Source organism: Myotis daubentonii, chromosome 15, assembly GCF_963259705.1.
Source record: "Myotis daubentonii chromosome 15, mMyoDau2.1, whole genome shotgun sequence".
In the NCBI taxonomy this organism is placed as follows: domain Eukaryota; kingdom Metazoa; phylum Chordata; class Mammalia; order Chiroptera; family Vespertilionidae; genus Myotis; species Myotis daubentonii.
Genome location: NC_081854.1, coordinates 22,747,728 through 22,765,936, shown reverse-complemented (window position 1 = coordinate 22,765,936; position 18,209 = coordinate 22,747,728). Strand labels below are relative to the sequence as shown.

Genomic DNA, 18,209 nt, shown 5'->3' with positions numbered 1-18,209 from the left:
TCTTGCAAAGTGGCTTTGTTACTTGAGACAAACTGTATATATGAAGACTTTGTACAAGCTAGAGGAACTATGTCCAAAGATTGTCCCCTGTTTCAAGTTGGAACTTACTAAACCATGATGGGAAAGAAACTGCTTAGCCTAACTGGGGAGGGGGAGCTGCATACTTCTGGGACTGTGTGCGGGTAAATGGACTAGGTCTGTCGTCCTTGGTGGCCTGCTTTGTATGTCCCTCAACCCTGCACCCATCTTTTGTTTTGTTTCCTTTTTGAATGTACTTTCTTTTTATTATTAACTAAGGTGTGGAATTACAAAATTACTTCAACCTTGGGACTGTGAGTAGGATGCCCTCCAATGGATGATCTTAGTCCCTCGGGAGTCAATGTGTGTGTTGCTGTTTGTTGAAATACAGTTCAGTTGGAGCCCTAAGAGTGCCAATATCTTCCCTGCTTCCAGATGCCGTCTTCCTGAACACCAGGACAGGTGGGCACCTGAGCAGGGGACCTCAGGTGACTTGATTTAGTTCACCAGTGCCTACTCTAGCGAAGAAATGAGTCTTTCATTATTGAAGAAACTCATGGAGGGTATGTTTCTGATAAGAGGTTCACATACCAATTTTTATAAAAATTTTGATGTGACTTATACCAAGTAATTGTGAAAATTCTTTTCCCCCGTGAGTACTGCATGAAGGTTACAAAGTTGGAACAGGTGAGTCCTGGGTATGAAAGCTTTAATTTATCTACCTCATTTATTTTTTATTTTTGTAGCTTTAGTTTCTCTTTTCCTATTTTATGACCGCTGAAAGTGTTCCCAGTCCCTGTCTTAAGCCTAAGAGTTGATGTATTGGTGGGAGCGGCTGGACCTTCAAGATGTTTTGTAATTTTTTTAATCCTTTTCTTGCATATATAATAAGCAAATGCTGAAACTTTGCTCTGATGGTTTAATGAGGAAGAAGAAGGAAAGACCCTGGTTTCTGAGTCTTTCCCCTCAATGTGGAAATGTACATCAAAATGTGTATCAAAAGATGGTCTCTGAGTTATTGCAGCTGACTTCAGGATAAAAAAATATATATATTATTTTGCCAAGTTGTGCCTTTCCTTCTGAAATTGTAAATGAACACAATACTAGAACCTGTTTACACTGTGAAGTGGATATTGTTACAGAGGACATGCCAGAGGCTTTCTCACTGTTATGCCTTGTGAATGTACAATCTACGGAGAAAACCTTGTAGTTTTACCTGCTGATGCTGACTGTTGGAAAATAAATTTTGGTATTTTTCCCCTCAAAAAAAAAAAGGGGGGGTCATTCATTAAACCAATAGATCCGTTATTCTCTTAGCTAGTCATTCTTTCTTTGAAGGCCCATGGTGAGTCACTATCACAAATGTTTTTAATTCCTTATACAAAAGCCTGATAAAGAGTGTCACTAGGTGAATTTTTTGCCTTTTCAGTAATTTCCCCTAAATGAAACCATAGTGCAGGCAATCTTTGTATTTGACTTCTTTCATTTAGCATAATGAGATTTTCCATGTTGTTGTGTGTATTGACATTGTATTACTTTATTTAAAAAAAAGTTTCCTTGCATCAGCTTTGCCTTAAGAAAAGTAATTCTACAATATTATAAGTACATTTAACTAAGAAGTATCCTGTTATAGTCCTTTGCCTGTAAATATAAAAATAAACACAATGCACTGGTAAAAAAAAAATTCATCCCTATTGTGAAACAGAATAATACAAAATTAATTTTTATCAACTAATAAAATGAAGTAATTCTCTCAATTTTATGACTACTTTGTATTCAACTTTGATATATTTGTTATATCAGAGTTTCTCCTTAGGATAAATAATTATGCAATATAAAAAAATCAAACCCAGCCAGTGTGACTCAGTGGTTGAGCACCAATCTATGAACCAGGAGTTCACAGTTTGATTCCCAGTCAGAGCACATGCCCAGGCTGCAGGCTTGATCCCCAGTAGGGGGCGTGCAGGAGGCAGCTGATCAATGATTCTTTCTCATCATTGATGTTTCTATCTCTCTCTCCCCCTCTCCCTTTCTCTCTGAAATCAATAAAAAGATATATATTTTTTTAAATCAAGGCTTTCTTACATAAGTAGAAAACATACAATATATGCGTAAGGACTCTAATTCCAAAAGACAAAAATACAATTCAAATTAACTAAAGAAAAAAAAAAGGAAAGAAATGTATTGGATCACAAAAATGAAAAAGTGAAAGATGGCATAGACTTCAGACATGACTGGATCCAAGAGATCAAACAATGTCATCACATTTCTGTCTCTCAGCTCCACTTTCCTCTGTGTTGTTTGTCTTGGAAAAGCTTTTCTCATGTAATGGCAAAGAAAACTGCTGATGAGTTTGTAACCTTACTAAATCCTTGAAACTTTGCAATTTCTTTTACTACCCATAATAATACTTACCCTCTGGCTCTATTGATCTAGACAGGGCTATTAATCCCTTAATTGCTAGGTTGAGGAAAATAATAACTGGTCAGCCTATGACCAATACACTGCTTTCACTGATTAATAATGGCACCAGAATCATATGCATTTATGGGGAGGAAAGTCTCAAGGCATAGTAATATATCACAAAGTAACTTATCTACTACTCAGGCTATTTCAAATAAAGGATGCTCATGAACTGAAACTTTTCCATATGTACTACATTCATGGAATACCAACCAAATAAGTTACTGATATTTGTTTAATAAGGACTTAGTGGTGACTAAAGGTTCTCTTTCTTATCCTATATAATAAAAGCCTAATATGGTACATGTCTGGCCATGATCGGCCGTTCAATCAATCAAAGCATAATATGCTGATGATATGCTAAGGCCACTCTATCACTTGTTATGACATGCACTGACCACCAGGGGGCAGACGCTCTGACACATAGATTAGCTTGCTGCTGGGGTCCATCTGATCGGGACTGAACGAGACAGACCAGACATGCCCTGGTGCCCTCCCGTGGCCCCTCCCTGGCTGGCCAAACTCCCACATCCCTCCCTGGCCCTGATCGTGCACTGGTGGGGTCCCTTGACTTGGCCTGAACCCTCTCACAATCCGGGACCCCTCGGCGGGTGTCGGAGAGCTGGTTTCCGCCCAATCCCGCAGGCCAGGCCGAGGGACCCGCTGGTGCACAAATTCATGCACCACGCCTCTAGTCCTTGTTATAATCAGAGAGTTTAATTATGAATTTACTGATGCTGTCTAAGGGCTAAGGCATAGCTAAAATCATTCCCACATTCATTAACAGTTATAGGGTTTTTCTCCAACATGAATCCTCTGGTGTAGCCTAAGGGACAAGATCTGATGGAAAGCTTTCCCACATTCATTGCATTCATAGGGTTTCTCCCCAGTATGAACTCTCTGATGTTGATTAAGGTATGAGCCACAACTGAAGGCCTTCCCACATTTGTTACATTTATAGGGTTTCTCTCCTGCATGACTTCTCTTATGATGAATTAGAACTAAAGCATCACTAAAGGCTTTCCCACATTTACTGCATTCAAAAGGTCTCTCTCCAGTATGAATTCTATGATGTCGATTAAGTTGTGAATCAGTTCGAAAAAACTTCCCACATTTGATGCACTCATAGGGCTTCTCTCCAGTATGAATTCTATGATGTTGATTAAGGTGTGAGCGATAGCCAAAGGTCTTCCCACATTCATTACATTTAAAGGGTTTCTCTCCTGTATGAATTCTTTGATGCAGAGTAAGGGCTATGCGTCGGCTAAAGGCTTTTCCACACTGATTACATTCATAGGGTTTCTCTCCAGTGTGAATTCTCTGATGTTGATTAAGATGTGCACTCTGTCTGAAGGTTTTGTTACATTCCTTACATTCATATGGTTTCTCTCCTGTGTGAATTCTTTGATGTTCAACAAGGAAGGCAAAACGACTAAAGGCCTTTCCACATTCATTGCATGTAAAGGGTTTTTCTCCAGTGTGGATTCTCTGATGTTGAGCAAGATGTGCACTCTGTCTAAAGGCTTTGTTACATTCCTTACATTCATATGTTTTCTCTCCAATATCAGTTCTCTGATGTTCACTGAGAAAGAAGTCATGGTTAAAGGCTTTTCCACAGTCATTGCATGCATGAGGTTTCTCTGCACTGTGAATTATCTGAGGTTGAGTAAAGAATGAGTAACAGCTAAAGGCATTGCAACATTCATTGGGTAATTTTCCAAAATGTGTTGTTTGACGTTGAGTAAATAATGAGTGGAAACTTAAGAGATTTGAAAAATCATTACTTTCATAATGTTTTTCCCCAGGAGGAATTCCTCTAGCTTTACTAAGGTATGAACTCTGGTTAAATTTTTCATATTCATTACCTATTAAAGATTCCTTCTCAGCACGTCTTTTGTGCTCCACTGGGACTGAATTTGGGGGGAACATTTGATCATAAATATCAAATTGATGTACTGGCTGTACTGTGGGAACCCTCTGTTGTGTTAAAAGTACTGACTTCAAGATAATACTTCTTTCAGAATTATTATAGCCATTGTCTCTTTTCATAGCATAGATTTCCTTAAGACTTGCCACTTGCCTGAAATGCCTCTCCTGATTTCCATGCCGCTTCTCAAATTCACACTTATATTTCCAAGTTTTTCTGAAACCCAAGCATTCAATGTCATGACTTATAAGTCTCTCCATTACTATGCTCTGAGATATTTCCTCTTCATCATCAATGTACCATTTTGGAGATAATTCCTTAATTTCATACCAAGACTCCAAGTCTGAAAAATATAAAGAAAGAAAATTTATCTTTTATCCTTTGCAAGGAGAAAGTAAACTATTATAGAAGAAATTGAAGAATTAATTGGAGGAATAAGGAAAGAAAGCACATGGTTCTGACATCTCTCAAATTAGGTTATGCAATATAAACAAAATACAAAGAAAGAACAAAGAATGAAGAGAGCTTCTAGAGGAAGGTATATGTGCTGGTAATGAGGAGGAGGTGACTGGGGAAACAGGTTAAATGCAGGACATCAAGAAGTAGACAAAATTAAGTGCCAAAAAGATAAATATTTGGAGACAACTGTGTAGATCATAATCACAGTTTCCCTGTCTCTAGTCTTTAAAGTCTCCAGTCCATCCTGCACTATCCAGTCCTATTCATAAGATGAAAATATCCACAAGGGTAGGGATTGTTTACTTCTTTTTCTCCTTACTGTTGCATCCAGTATCTAGGACAATGGCAGCATTTTGTTCAATCTATGAATCCTGACAAAATGCTCAACAACTTCTAAAATTTTATCAAACCAGAGGGGGAAATTTTTTCCCCCATAAGTGTCTAGAAGGAATCTAGAAGTCAGCATTTATCAATATTGAGAGAAAAATGATGCTTCAGAGTACATACTTGATATTTTCAGGAGAGGATACTGGTTGATATAAAAGAGAAAGAAAACTATTGTTTAAAAAAATGATCTCAAAAAGAGTAAAATGAGAAAGTCCTTTTACTGACACACCACAATAATCAAATGATATATTCATCTATTTAGAATCTACTACTAGAGCACCTAATAGAGGAGAAAAAAGTCTGAGACACAGGTCCTTCTTTTTAAAAACTCTATTGAGAAAGATAAAATACTGTGCATAAAAATTCAATATGCCACATAAAGAATTAGTTAGAATGATACTGATTATGAGTAGTATACATGTCAGAAAATCAGAAATCAAAACTCTCTATCTTAGTTAAGTATAGTCTGCAAACAGCTATCAAAGCTCATAATTCCCAGGGATTATGAGCTTGATTTTCATATTCAAGCTCCATCAACAAAATGATTTTCAAGGCTTTGATAAAGTTTCCAAAATATAATAATGATTTCCATGATGGAGTCATTTTCATGTTTTGAAGTACTTAGTGATCATTTTAGAACTACACATGTTAGTATTTTGGGGTTAATTAGATACAGCCTTTTCCATGAACTGTTTACCATCTGCTGAAAATAAAGCTGCCTCCATACTAAGTCAGCACAAAATTGGAACGCAAGAACATATTGTTCATCTGTACCTTTATACTCTCTTCTTCAAACAGAGCCACCAGTTAGTTCTTCCTAAGTACAGCCATGGATATTATCCTACTTGGACTCCTATCTCAACCCAGGCCTGAGCGGGCTTTGTTCACTTATCCTCTGTTAGGTCCACACTGTTGATCTTTCTTTCTACAGAAGTACAACTATTTGTTTCCTCATCCATTCTCCTCTTCTCTTGTATCTATCTCTCATGAACACTACAGTCCCTCTTACTAAGAATAAATCTCTACTCCAGGAAAATAGCAGCTTTATACAACACCTAATAGTCCCTGCTAGCTGCACCCAACCAGAACTTGTGGTGTGCTTTTTACCAAAGATATCTAGTTGGAGATTTTGACAAACACTGAATTATGTGGCTCTGAAACAGGTGTCATTCCCTCACAGTGCTGAATAAAAGAAGCTTGATGGGAGGATACTACAGACATTTCTGGTATAGGAGATTCTGAGGTTCCTGGAGCTCCAACCACCCTCTTAAAAAAAGAGAATATTCTTGACTTAGGCAGCAAAATGCTGTAGCAAAAATTTCAAGGTATGATCAAACTGGAATCCATTCAGAACTACATAGTAAGTAGGCTTATGTATACTGTTGGAAGAGGAAAAGGTCGTATTAGATGTGAATCTAGTTTGAAACCCAGGAGATTCTATTGGCATATAGATCAATGGAACAGAACAGAGACTCCAGAAATTGACCCAATCCATTATGCTCAATTAATATTTGACAAAGGAGGCAAGAACATACAATGGAGTCAAGGCAGTCCCTTTAATAACTGGTGCTGGGAAAACTGGACAGATATATGCAAAAAAAAATAAAACTAGTTCATCAATTCACAACATACACAATAATAAACTCAAAATGGATAAAAGACTTAAATGTAAGGCGTGAAACCATAAAAATCCTAGAATAAACCAAAGGCAGCAAAATCTCAGACGTTTCTCGCAGCAATATGTTTGCAGATGCATCTCCTAGAACAAAGGAAACTAAGGAGAAAATAAACAAGTTAGACTACATTAAAATAAAAAGCTTCTGCACAGCAAAAGAAACTATCAACAAAATGAAAAGGGAGCCCACTATATGGGAGAACATATCTGGCAATGGAACATCTGATAAAGGTTTAATATCCAAAACATATAAGGAATTCATACAACTTAACAAAAGGAAGACAAACAATCCAATTACAAAATGTGCAAAGGACCTAAATAGACACTTCTCCAAAGTGGACATACAGATGGCCAAGAGACATATGAAAAAATGCTCAAAGTCACTGATCATCAGAGAGATACAAATTAAAATTACAATGAGGTATCTCACACCGTTAGAATGGCTACCATCAACAAAACAAATGACAAGTGCTGGCGAGGATATGGAGAAAAGCCAAACATGGGTAGTGTGTTGGGAAACACACTTCCATCATCACAGAATCTTCTATTAGACAGCACTGGATAGAGAACCAGATTAATATAACAAAGATCTTACAGTTGAATGAAGAAAAGACAGGAAAATAGGACACTGTTGGTGGGAATGCAGACTGGTGCAGCCATTATGGAAAAACAGCATGGAGTTTCCTGAAGAAAAAAAATGGAAATGCCATTTGATCCAGTGATCCCACTTCTAGGAATTTACCCAAAGAGACCCAATTCATCAATGAGAAAGAATATATGCACCCCTATGTTCATAGCATCCCAATTTACAGTAGCTAAGACCTGGAAACAGCCCAAGTACTCATCAGTAGATGAGTAACTAAAAAAGCTGTGATACAGCAGTAAAAAAGAAGAGTCTCTTACTCTTTGAGTCAGTCTGGAAGAACCTGGAGAGTATCATGCTAAGTGAAATAAGCCAATCAGAAAAAGACAAGTATCACATGATCACACTCATATGTGGAATCTAATGAACAAAATAAAATATTGAATGAAATAGAGCCAGGGTCATAGAAGCATGGAACAGACTGTCGAATCTCAGAGGGAAGGTGGGAGTGGGAGGATGAAAGGGAAGAGATCAACCAAAGAACTTGTAGGCATATATGCATAACCCATGGACACAGACAATAGGGTGGAGGAGGCCTATGTTGGGGAACAGGGGTGGGCTATAAGGAGTCAAAGGGGGGAAAAAGAGGACATATGTAATACTTTCAACAATAAAGATTTTAATAAACAAACTCTGGAGACATGTACCTTATAGGGAAATCTTAAGAAGGAGGGAGTTTGCTGCTAATGCCCAAATATGTTCCAGTGAATAAACTGACTAATGGCGCACAGACTTACAGATGGGATCTCCTTCAGTAAAAGACTAGATAAAGTTATGCTGTCCAATACGGTAGTCCCTAACCACATATGACAATTTAAATTAATTTAAAAATATTTTAAATTCAGATTCTCAGTCACACCTAGCCATATTTTAAGTGTTCAATAGCCAAACATGGCATGTGTTGGGAAACACACTTCCATCATCACAGAATGTTCTATTAGACAGCACTGGATAGAGAACCAGATTAATATAACAAAGATCTTACAGTTAAATGAAGAAAAGACAGGAAAATTAGGAACAGGAGCCACTTAAAGGAAAAGAGAAACCGAATACAGATTTGGACAGAGGATAAGAATCATGGGCAGAACTATTTTATATATTTCATTAAGCTGGGTAATATAAAAATGAAGAAAGGCACCTGGATTTAGCAAACTAAACGGTTATAGAAGTCAGATTGCAAGTGGCAAGACAATGGAAGAAAATTTGAAGTGAAGACAATGAATAAAGATTACAATTGGTATATAATTAATTGGAAGAGAGAGGGAATGTGGTATATAGAAATTCTTAAAAGCTCCTATAAAAATATTTTAAAGGAGATTTAAATAAAAATATAAGATATAACTGCACCAAATGAAAAAATATAAATATACTAGAGGCCCGGTGCATGAAATTCATGCACTGGGGGATGGAGTTCCCTCAGCCCAGCCTGCCCCTCTCACAGTCTGGGAGCCCTCAGTGGATGTCCTACTGATGGCCACAGTCTGGCAGCAGAGGCTTGGAACAGACGTCCCGTGTGTATGTGTCCCCACTGAGGGTCTGTCCCCAGCCACATTGGAGGCTCAGAGCAGGCAGTGTGTGTGTGTGTGTGTGTGTGTGTGTGTGTGTGTGTGTGTGTCTGCTGGGGGCCTGCACACCATGGAGGCTTGGAGCAGGAGCCCCTCTGGGTTGATCTCTCAGGCTCTTGGCTTCCACTGTATGTTGTACTCTCCCTTGAGCTATGTCCAGGACGGGGATGCTGCTTACAACCCGGGCTTTCCTGCTCCTGGATCGCCATGGCGACTGGGGAGCAGGCCCAGCTGGGGGCTGCCCACAGGCCGGGCTTTCCCACTCCCAGGTCTCCATGGCGACCGGGAAGCAGGCTGGGCTTTCCTGCTCCGTATCAGGCCCAGCTTGGGGCTGCCTGCAGGCCAGGCTTGCTTTCCTGCTCCCAGATCACCATGGCGACCGGGGAGCAGGGAAAGTTTGGGGCTGCCCACAGGCCAGGCTTGCTTTCCTGCTCCCGGATCCTCATGGCAACCGGGAAGAAGGCACAGCTGGGGGCTGCCTACAGGTCGCACTTTTCTACTTACTGATGGCTGGATCACCACAGCGACCCAGGGCCCAGTGGCACTTTCCTGCTCTCCAATAGTCATAGGGTCCCGGCTGGGGGTGGGGCTTAGCAGTGCGGGGCTTAGGTGGCATGGGGGTCCCGGCTGGGAGCTCAGGTGGCACACAGGGGTCCTGGCTGGGGGCGGGCTTATGCCCCGCTGCCCAGGGCTGCACATGGGGCCCGGATGGCAGCTCGCGTTGTCCCGCCCTGCCTGTAGTATAGGATAGAGGCCTGGTGCATGGGTGGGGGCCGGCTGGTTTGCCCTGAATGTGTCCCGGATCAGGGTGGGGGTCCCGCTTGGGTGCCTGGCCAGCATGGATGAAGGGCTGAAGGCTGTTTGCAGCTGGTCACACCCCCTTCAGGGTGGGGGTCCCCACTGGGGTGCCTGGCCAGTCTGGGTGAAGGCCTGAGAGCCATTTTCAGGCTGGAGGGCAACTTAAGCTCCCAGCCTCTCCTTTTTTTCTTTTTCTTTTTTATTCTGGGATTTATTTACCTTCTATAGCTGTCACTGGAGCTGAGAGCCAGCTCCAGCTCTGAGGGCTGAAAGCAGGTTTCTAGGTTTGTTTAGATTCTATAATTGAAACTCTGTTGCCATCACAGCATCTCTAAGCTCTTAGGCTGAAGCTGGCTGAAAGCAGGTCTCTGGAGCTTGTTTAGCTTCTATAATTGCAACATAGTTGCTTAGAGTGCAAGCTCAGAGCCCAGCAGCAGCAGGCCGGGAACGTTGGCTTCCTCTATCACTGGAGCAAGCAAGCCTCCTGTTCGCTTCAGCTGCGTGGCTGCCGGCCGCCATCTTGGTTGGCAGTTAATTTGCATATCCTGATGATTAGCCAATGGGAAGGGTGTTGGGGTTATGGTCAATTTGCATGTTTCTCTTTTATTAGATAGGATGCTTGTTCACCCCAAGTTCATTTACATTAAGTCAATTTTAATCAGAAGTCTATGAAGATTTTATTTCTGAACTTATAAAATTATGTTGAAGGAATCATGGAAAAAAGATAAATAATATAAGTTTCTAAGACCTTGCATAAAATAAACTAATAAAATGAACTAAGTCTTGCATTTTAGACTTTCCTCCCATTAAAATCCATGTGAAAAAACTGAACTACTGTGATTTGTAAATTCTCTATTACTTGAAGAATAAGAAAACTTATAGGATGCAGAGAAGAACACAGCAAAGAGGAGCATGAATCCCCCATCCAGACCATAGCTGGTTGAAGGGAATATACTGGGAAAAACACATAGAAGGATTTTTATATCAATTTGGATCTGTGTGAGAGCTATAGCTGAGCTCTATAACATTTTTTCTTTTCTCTTTTAAATAGGTATAGTATTTCTTATGAAATAGCCAAGCAATTAAGAAGTGTATAAAGCAGGGAAATCCAGGATGACTGCAGTGTAGGTGGAAGCTATACTCATCTCCTCCCAGGGCCAAACCATATTTGCAACTGAATTATAGATCAATCAACCTGAATAACCAACTGAAGGCTAGCTGAACAGAAGTGTTATAATCAAGGATTTACAGAAGAAGCTACACAGTGACTGGTAAGAAAGGCTGAAATGCTGAAAGGGCTGTCCCTGCACCCACATGTGGTGGTTGATTATCCCAAGGGATCTCTCAATAGCAGTTTCCCTCTGAGGAGTGTGGGGTCTCAACCCCATGCCATGTTTCTCAGCCTGGAGCACTAGACCCAGGAAGAGGAGCATATTAAACATCAGACTGAAAACCAGTGGGGATTCTGCCCACCAGGGAGAGATGGGAGTCTGCTAAAATCCCAGGTGCTTTCTTAAAAGGCCAGTACACAAAATCTCATTCTCAGCCACCCATCCAAAGCTCTGATTGGGGAAGGTGATTCAGAGAAAACTGGAGTCATACAGAGAACTGGGTTACATGACCCCAAAGAGAGATCTGGAGTATCAGCCTCCAAGTGTGCTGAGTCCTTAACCCACACCACACTGAGATGCCATCTTCCCTGGGTCAAGCACTCATATCCATATAGCACCAGCATGGGGGAATGCACTAACCCTGTCCTTCTGATTCCTGATAGTCCTACCCTGCAGAGCTCATGCCCGTTGGTGCACTTTTGTCCTTGTGGAGGTCTTGTCAGAGATTCAGACAACGAGTTGTGTGGCTCCAAAGTGGGGGACATTTTCTGCCCTGTGCGCCACTGGTGCACATCCCAGTGGGGCCCACTAGTCCCGGATCCTTCCAACTACTGATTGTCCTGCTCTACCAAGCTCATGCCCTGCAGAGGCATCTGCTAGCTGCACCCAGCCAGGACTTCTGTACTTTTTACTGAAGAGCTCTTGTTGGAGATTTGGACAGATGCTGAATTGTGTGGCTCTGAAACAGGGGCCATTCCCCCATCAAGTGCCTGATGAGTGCCATGCCCCAAACAGGAGACACATTAGCCCCAACATCCCAACTCTCAGTGGCCCCACCCTGCCAAGCTCATGCCCTGCAGAAAAGTCTGCTGGCTGTACCCAGCCTGGACCTGTGCAGCACTCTTTCTTGGAGAGTTAAGGCTGCAGACTAGGACAGAGATTGAGTGGTATAGCTCTTGAGTAGGGGCCACTATTCCTGCCCTTAAGTGCCTGACTGGTACCATCCCCAAAGAGGAGATCTACCAGCCCCATCCTCTGAATCTGCTGTTGCTCCACCCTGCTGAGCTTGCACATTGTGGAGTAGACTGTAGGCTGTGGCCAGCCTGGGCATACTCTACAGACTTTGATCAGAAGGCTCTGGAGGAAGTCCAGGAAGCCTCAGGTGATGGCAGAGTAGTCAACAGGTGGAGGCGGATATCGGGTGGCTTGGACCTTTTGCTTAGGCTTTGGACCAGCCCCTAGGCTATGACCTGATAGAAGCTGAACTTGGTACACAGCTTGACCCTACCAACCCAAAGCCAGGCCCAGGAGAAACAGTCACAAATTGCAGATCCCCTGGTAACTCCAGACAGGTAGCCCAGGATTGATTACAGGCAGCATCTGACATTGACCTGCACCAGAGTCCCTCTCAAGAGGCCCCAGAACCAACACACCTGGTAGTGGACTTCACACCACATCAGAGTAGAACCCAATAAGTTCCACTAGTAACACATCCCAAGGGAAATCTTGGCAGCACCAGACAGTGCTTGGGTGAATTGTGCTTTGTGTGTTTACAACCCACACAGCAGCTCATACACTATGGTCAGGGTCTATCCGCACAGTCAGCCAACCTGAGGGTTGAACCATTTCACAAAGGGGCCAAGACCAATAATCACTCAACTATAACAGGAGAGATCACATTACCCACACAAAGGATATTCCTGGAGTACCTTACTTGGGTGATAAGGGAAACTGCACTAATGAGCCCTACACAACACAAACTACATAAGGCTACCATACAAAGACTGGGAGACATAGCAGATCTATCTAATACACAAAAACAAATACAGAGAGGCAATCAAAATAAAGACACAAAGAAATATGCCCCTTGAAAGAAAAGGAGAAGTCACCAGAAAAAGAACTAAATGAAATAGAGGCAAGCAATCTACAGAGTTCATAACAGTAGTTGTAAGGATGCTCAAAGAACTTAGGAGAATGGAGGAGCTCAGTGAGAACTTAAACAAAGAAATAGAAAGCATAAAGGAGGACATGGAAACCATAAAAAAAACCCTACCCAGTTTGGCTCAGTGAATAGAGTGCAGACTGAAAGGTCCCGGGTTAGATTCTGGTCAAGGACACATGCCCGGGTTGTGGGTTCAATCCCAGGAGGGGGCATGCAGGAGGCAGCCAATCAATGATTCTCTCTCATCATTGATGTTTCTATCCCTCTCTCCTTCTCCCTTCATCTCTGAAATCAATAAAAATATATTTTTTAAAAAAGAAACCATAAAAACCCCAGTTTTGTAATGAAGAATACAATATCTGAAATGAAGACTGCATTACAATGAATCAACAGTAGGTTAAATAAAGCAGAAGACTGCATACCAATTCACAGGACAAGGTAACAGAAAATACCCAAGCAGAGCAGTAAAAATAAAAATATAATTTAAAGAATTGAAAAAAGTCTAAGAGACCTCTGGAACATCAAGCATGACAACATCTGCATCATAGGAGTACTAGAAAGAGAAGAGAGAGAAAGCGAGGGATTTAGAATCTATTTGAATAAATAATGGCTGAAAACTTCCCTAACCTGCTGAAGAAAAAAGACACACATGTCCAGGAAGCACAGAGAGCCCCAAACAAAATGAACCCCAAAAGGCCCACACCAAGACACAACATAATAGATAGGCAAAGAAAAAAATATTAAAGGCAGCAAGAGAAAGAGAGTTACTACAAAGGAGCTCCATTATACTGTCAGCTAATTCTCATTGGAAACACTTCAGGCCAGAAGGAACTGGCACAAAATATTGAAAGTGATGAAAAGCAAAGGCCTACAATCAAAACTATTCTACCGAGCAAGGCTATCATTTAAAATTGAAAGTGAAATGAAGAATTTACCAGTCAAGAAGAAGCTAAATGAGTTTATCACCAATTAACCAGCATTACAAGAAATGTTAAAGGGTCTTCTTTAAGAAGAAAAAAAAAAGAAAAAGAGGAACAAAGTTATAAAGAATAAAATGACAATAGATATGTACCTATCAATAATCACTTCAAATATAAATGGCTTAAATGCTCCAATCAAAGCACACAAGGTCCAAAATATATGCTGTCTGCAAGTAACCCACCTCAGAAGGAAAGACACATGCAGACTTAAAATAAAGGGATGGAAAATGATAATTCATGCAAATGGAAATTTAAAAAGCCAGGGTAGTAATACTTATATCAGACAAAAGAGACTTTAAAACAAAGCTATAAGAGACAACGAAGGACACTACATAATGATAAAGGGTCAATTCAACAAGAGGATATAAACCTTGTACCTTTTATACACCCAACATAAGATCACATAAATATATAAAGCAAATCTTGATGGACACAAAGGGAGAGACAGACAGTAATATAATCATAGTAGAAGATTTTAAAGTCCAAATGACATCAACGGATAGATCTCCCAGATAGATATTCAAGAAGGAAACAGCTGCCTTAAATTACACACAAGACCAGAGAGATTTAAATATTATTTTCAGAGCATTTCACCCCAAAGCAACAGAATATACATTATTTCATTTGCACATGAAACACTAATATAGACAACATGTCAGAACATAAAATAAGTCTCAATAAATTCAAGAAGACTGAAATCATATCAAGCAACTACTATGACCAGAATGGTTTGAAACTAGAAATCAATTGCAAGAAAAAAATCTGAAGAACATATGGAGGCTAAATAACATGTTATTAAAAAATGAACAGGATAACAATGAAATCAAGAAAGAAATCAATAGTAACCTTTCAAGAAATGAAAATAAAAAAATAATTACACAAAACCTATGGGACACAGCAAAAGCAGTCCTAAGAGAGAAACTCAAAAAAATATAGGCCTACCTCAAGACGAAGAAAAATCTCAAATAAACACTCTAACATTACACCTAAAAGAATTAGAAAAAGAACAACAAGCAAAGGCCAAAGCGAATAGAAGGAAGGAAACACTAAAGATCAGAGAGAAATTACATGAAATAGAGTCTAAAAAAAACGCACACACAAACAATACAAAAGACAATGAAACCAAGAGCTAGTTCTTTGAAAAGATAACAAGACTGGTAAACCTTTAGACTGATCAGGAAAAAAAGAGGAGCCAAATAAATAAAAGCAGAAATGGAAGGGAAGTAACAACTTACACCACAGAAATACAAAGAATAATAAGAAAATACTATGAACTATATGCCAACAAATTGAACAACCTGGTAGAAATGCATAAATTCCTTGAAACATACAATCTTCCAATATAAATGGAATCAAGAAGAAAAGAAGGAAATATGAACAGACCAATTACAACTAATGAAATTGAAGCAGTAATTTTAAAAAAAACACACACACCTTTCCATCAAACTAAAGTCCTGGACTGGATGTCTTAACAAGTGAATTGTACTTAATTTTTTTTTTGGTATAGTTTTTTTTTAATTAAATCTTTATTGTTCAGATTATTACATTTGTTCCTCTTTTTTCCCCTCATAACTCCCCTCCTCCCAGTTCCCGCCCCACCCTCCACCCTCACTCCCCACCCACTGTCCTCATCCATAGGTGCACGATTTTTGTCCAGTCTCTTCCCGCATCTCCCACACCCCTTTCCCCCCCAAGAATAGTCAGTCCATTCCCTTTCTATGTCCCTGATTCTATTATGATCACCAGATTATTTATTCACTTGACTCTTAGATTCACTTGTTGATAGATGCATGTTTGTAGTTCATAATTTGTATCTTTACTTTTTCTTCTTCTTCCTCTTCTTAAAGTATACCTTTCAGCATTTCATATAATACTGGTTTGTTGGTGATGAACTCCTTTAGCTTTTCCTTATCTGTGAAGCTCTTTATCTGACCTTAAGTTCTGAATGATAGCTTTGCTGGATAAAGTAATCTTGGTTGTAGGTTCTTGGTATTCATCACTTTGAATATTTCTTGCCATTCCCTTCTGGCCTGCAAAGTTTCTGTTGAGAAATCAGCTGACAGTCATATGGGTATTCCCTTGTAGGTAACTGAGTTTCTTTCTCTTGCTGCTTTTAAGATTATCTCTTTGTCTTTTGCTCTTGGCATTTTAATTATGATGTGTCTTGGTGTGATCCTCTTTGGATTCCTTTTGTTTGGGGTTCTCTGCGCTTCCTGGACCTGTAAGTCTATTTCTCTCACCAGGTGGGGGAAGTTTTCTGTCATTTCTTCAAATATGTTTTCAATATCTTGGTCTCTCTCATCTTCTGGCACCCCTATAATTCTGATGTTGGTATGCTTGAAGCTGTCCCAGAGGCTCCTTACACTATCTTCGTATTTTTGGATTCTTTTTTCATTTTGCTTTTCCAGTTGGGTGTTTTTTGATTCTTCGCATTTCGAATCTTTGACTTGATTCTTGTGCTCCTCTGGTCTGTTGTTGGGTGTCTGTATAATATTCTTTATTTCAGTCAGTGTATGCTTAATTTCTAGTTGGTTCTTTATCACAACATTGAGGGTCTCATTAGATTTCTTGAGAATCTCACCACATTTATTGGTGGCTTCTAGACAGTTCTTGAGAGACCTTAAAAGTGTGGTTCTGAACTCTATATCCTCCATGGACAATTTTGTCCTGTTTCTTTGTCTCCGCATTTTTTATGCTTTCTTGGTGCACCCCCTAGTGGTGTTTGTGTGCAGTCTTGTTGTAGTTAAGCCTTGATTGTTGTCGGCCATAGTGGGGGTGATTTGACCTCCAGGATAACTGGCTATGAGAGTCTGCTGTGTCTGCAGTGGGAGAGCTTCTGTGCTGGATCTCTAGGGCGGTGCTAATCTAGCGTTTGCCTGAGGCTATTTGGCAAATGGCTCTGAGCAGGGCTTGGGCGGGGCGGGTCCCTGGGGATCTACAGGGTGGGCCGAAGCGAGCAGTTATGGCTGCTCTCAGTTCCGTCCCTAGAACTCACAGAGTCCCAGCAACCGCTGCAAACCTCGGAGAGAAAGCTGCCTTCGAGTTCCAACCGATGCCAGACAGTCCCGCTTCTCCCGTTTGAGTCTGGATCCCTAGAGATTCGCCCAGATCTGGAGCTCAGAGTCTGAAACTCCCTCCCGATTGAAAACAACAACTGCGCCCTGCGCCACCAGCCCGCTCAGCGCGCACTCCGCACCTCAGTATTTTACTTCAGCACTGCGCCTCCTCTGAGTCTGGGTATGATATTCTCTTTCCTCCTAGTTGTAGAATTTCCACTCTGCCAGCCTTCCTGTGGTTCTGGATGATGTCCGTTCGGTCTTTAGTTGTTTTTTGAAGTGGTTGTTCGAGGCAGCAATCTCCGGTGTTAACCTATGCCGCCATCTTGTTTTTTTTGCAACAAGTGAATTGTACTTAATATTAAAAAAAAGAACCAATATCTATCCTTAAATTATTTCAAAAAACTCTAGGACAGAAAACTCCTGGGTGATTTCATGAGGCCAACATTATTCTAATTCCAAAACCAGGTAAAGATATAACAACAATAAAATTATAGGTCAATATCCCTGATGAACATAGATGCTAAACTCCTCAACAAAATATTGAAAAACTGGATCGAGCAATAGAGTAAAAATATCATACACCATGATAAAGTGGGATTTCTTCCTGGGATGCAAGATTGGTACAATATCCACAAATCATTTAACATATTACACTCTATAAAAAAATGAAGGATAGCTGAAACCGGTTTGGCTCAGTGGATAGAGCGTCAGCTTGCGGACTGAAAGGTCCCAGGTTCGATTCCGGTCAAGGGCATGTACCTGGGCTGCGGTAGGCAGCTGATCGATGTTTCTAAGTCTCTATCTCTCTCCCTTCCTCTCCGTAAGAAATCAATAAAATATATTATTTTTAAAAAAAGGATAGAGGAAAAACCAAGATGGCGGCATAGGTAAACACCGGAAATTGCTGCCTCGCACAACCACTCAAAAATACAACTAAAAGACAAAACAGACATCATCCAGAA

At 40.6% G+C, this 18,209-nt stretch overlaps 1 protein-coding gene across 3 annotated transcripts in view; it reads right to left on the bottom strand.

The window, feature by feature from the left end:
- Nucleotides 1–62: 62 nt before the first annotated feature.
- Nucleotides 63–18,209, bottom strand: part of ZNF527 (zinc finger protein 527) — a 35,441-nt gene continuing 17,294 nt past the window's right edge. For all 3 annotated transcript variants that reach the window (XM_059666715.1, XM_059666714.1, XM_059666716.1), the window contains one exon: nt 63–4,751. In XM_059666715.1, coding sequence (XP_059522698.1) covers nt 3,262–4,751 — 1,490 coding nt within the window. In that variant the 3' untranslated portion in view covers nt 63–3,261. The remainder of the gene's footprint in view (nt 4,752–18,209) is intronic.